Source organism: Sphaeroforma arctica (assembly GCF_001186125.1).
Source record: "Sphaeroforma arctica JP610 unplaced genomic scaffold supercont1.3502, whole genome shotgun sequence".
NCBI classification, from domain to species: domain Eukaryota; class Ichthyosporea; order Ichthyophonida; genus Sphaeroforma; species Sphaeroforma arctica.
In genome coordinates, this window is record NW_014037056.1 from 1,199 (window position 1) to 3,384 (window position 2,186).

The 2,186-nt window shown below is 42.3% G+C and overlaps 1 protein-coding gene across 1 annotated transcript; it reads left to right on the forward strand.

Annotated features, from left to right (window-relative positions):
- Positions 1 to 270: 270 nt before the first annotated feature.
- Positions 271 to 1,957, forward strand: SARC_13615 (hypothetical protein; the record flags this gene model as incomplete). The annotated part of the gene is made up of 4 exons (XM_014292254.1): positions 271 to 516; positions 1,136 to 1,232; positions 1,445 to 1,577; positions 1,789 to 1,957. Coding segments are annotated over exons 1-4 (455 nt in total), but the record flags the coding sequence as incomplete, so codon positions are not given.
- Positions 1,958 to 2,186: the final 229 nt, after the last annotated feature.

A 2,186-nucleotide genomic window follows, 5' to 3' on the forward strand; every position in this document is an offset into this window, starting at 1 on the left:
AATATAAATAGTCATTCATGACCCTCTGGAAAAGTCGCTGGATGAAAGAGGGCCAATATATTTGTTTAAAAAAAAACAACAGTGTATAATTTATATAAAATATAGAACAAAACAAATATATATTTGTTTTTATAAAAAAACCCCCCAATTTGCTTAGATACCATATGGGTCAGGACTCAGGCCGGGTCATCAGACGTCACTGTCACATCAGCCATCAGGTGACTAGAAAAAGAAGAGCAAAAGAAAACCGGAAAAAAAAACACACTTGCTCAAACTCGAGTCACTCTCCGTCTCTCGAGTCCACGCGTTTTGGCAGAAATTAACAGATACTTGTGTCCATAATAGGCTTGTCATACACAGATATCACAAGAATACGTCGATAGTACACTCATCGCAGCTAAGTGTCGAAGGGCTTTCCATCGCCCCAGCGTAGGGTCCTGGTCTTTTCATAACATTCACAATGTCTTCTCCTACTGATGCATCAAACCCTGCCGCTGCCGACACCACTATGAGCAGGTGCGTAGCATAAAACTCCACGACTAGGGTAGTTGATGCAGGTGTCACGCCGCGTATAACCTGTTTTGAGAGTAATTGTTTGTAATTTCACACGCAAGTGGTATTTACTTTGCAGATCTAATTCATGTTTAGGATAGTATATAATGAGATTTGAATGATATGATCAACCCTGACAAGGAGTGTTTAAGTGTTCTGCGTTCAACTGGTCGCAACTGTGGTGCTTTCGAGAGGGTCATATATTACCAAAGCTCCAGGGTTGAATTTGGATGTGAGCAAGAAATTCGGCCCCTTGTAAACCAGTCAAATAACGAGTCTCCTACCGTCAGTGTGCCACGCATGTAGGTCTTAGTTTTATGCCTGAAAAGGTGATGATGATGTGTACAGGGCAATTTAGTCAACAGCAGTTGATAACTATCCAATACGAGATCGCGGAACATACAACAGCGTTCTTGAAGAACATCAATTTTAAGAGCCACACCCTTATGATACTGCCACTACACGTCAATGAATAAACTAATCTAGAATCGCGTTCATTATTCACATAATTTGCAATAGAAGTGATTCAGTCTTTACTATTCCAAGTCTAACACCTCGTCGTCCCCATCAACGGACTCCACAGTGAAGAAGGCGAGATCGTGGAGAAGATTGTAGCGCAGGGTACAAAGGTTGCTGAGATCAAGAAAGCTAACCCAGAATCCGAGGACATCGCGGATGAGGTATGATGGTTATTAGTATCCGACGATGTTTTTGCTATGTGTCGTATATTTTTTTCAGCAGGGGCGAAGTGTTCATACACATTGGTTGGGCCTATAGCTCACAGATACCTTTAAATGCTCACAAGTACGACTGTGTTGAATAAAAAATTCGAGATTATGCTATCCCTCCTGGTGATTATCTTGTTTCTAACTCAGAAGTCGTTGTTCTTCAGGTGGCAAAGTTGCTCTCGCTTAAAAATGAGTATGAGAAGGTGACTGGCAAGCCATACGCAGGTGGCGGTAGAGCCCGTAAACCAAAGGCTGCAAAGGCTACCAAGGCCGAGAAGCCGAAACCCGCAGCTGACAGTATGTTATGTGTTATGTGTTGCAGTGATAAATTTGGCAGTCAATGTTCATTTCCTCCACTGTATGTATTGTAAAGTGGGTCGGATTTTTGGTGGTGTATGTATGCCTTGTCGAGGATTGCAGTATGCAGAGTTTGTTGAACCATGGCCCTACAAGAGAAATACTAAATCCGATTTCTCGCTTTTTATCCAATGTTCAATACCAATTGCAGAAAAGGGTGCTACAAAGCTCGCACTAGCATACAAAAAATCCGAGAATTTCCAAGAATGGTATTCGGAGGTCATCAAGAAGGCCGAACTTATAGAGCATCACGATGTTTCTGGATGTTACGTGCTGCGCCCTAACAGTTTCCACGTATGGGAATGCATAACAGGTAATTTTTTCTTTCTTACACTCGCACACACATGCACACACATGCACACACATGCACACATACACGCACACACGCACACACACACGCACGCACGCACACACACACACATGCACACACATGCACACATACACGCACACACGCACACACACACGCACGCACGCACACACACACACACACACATATATATATATATTTATATATATATAGACATACATACAAGTATACACACATATATA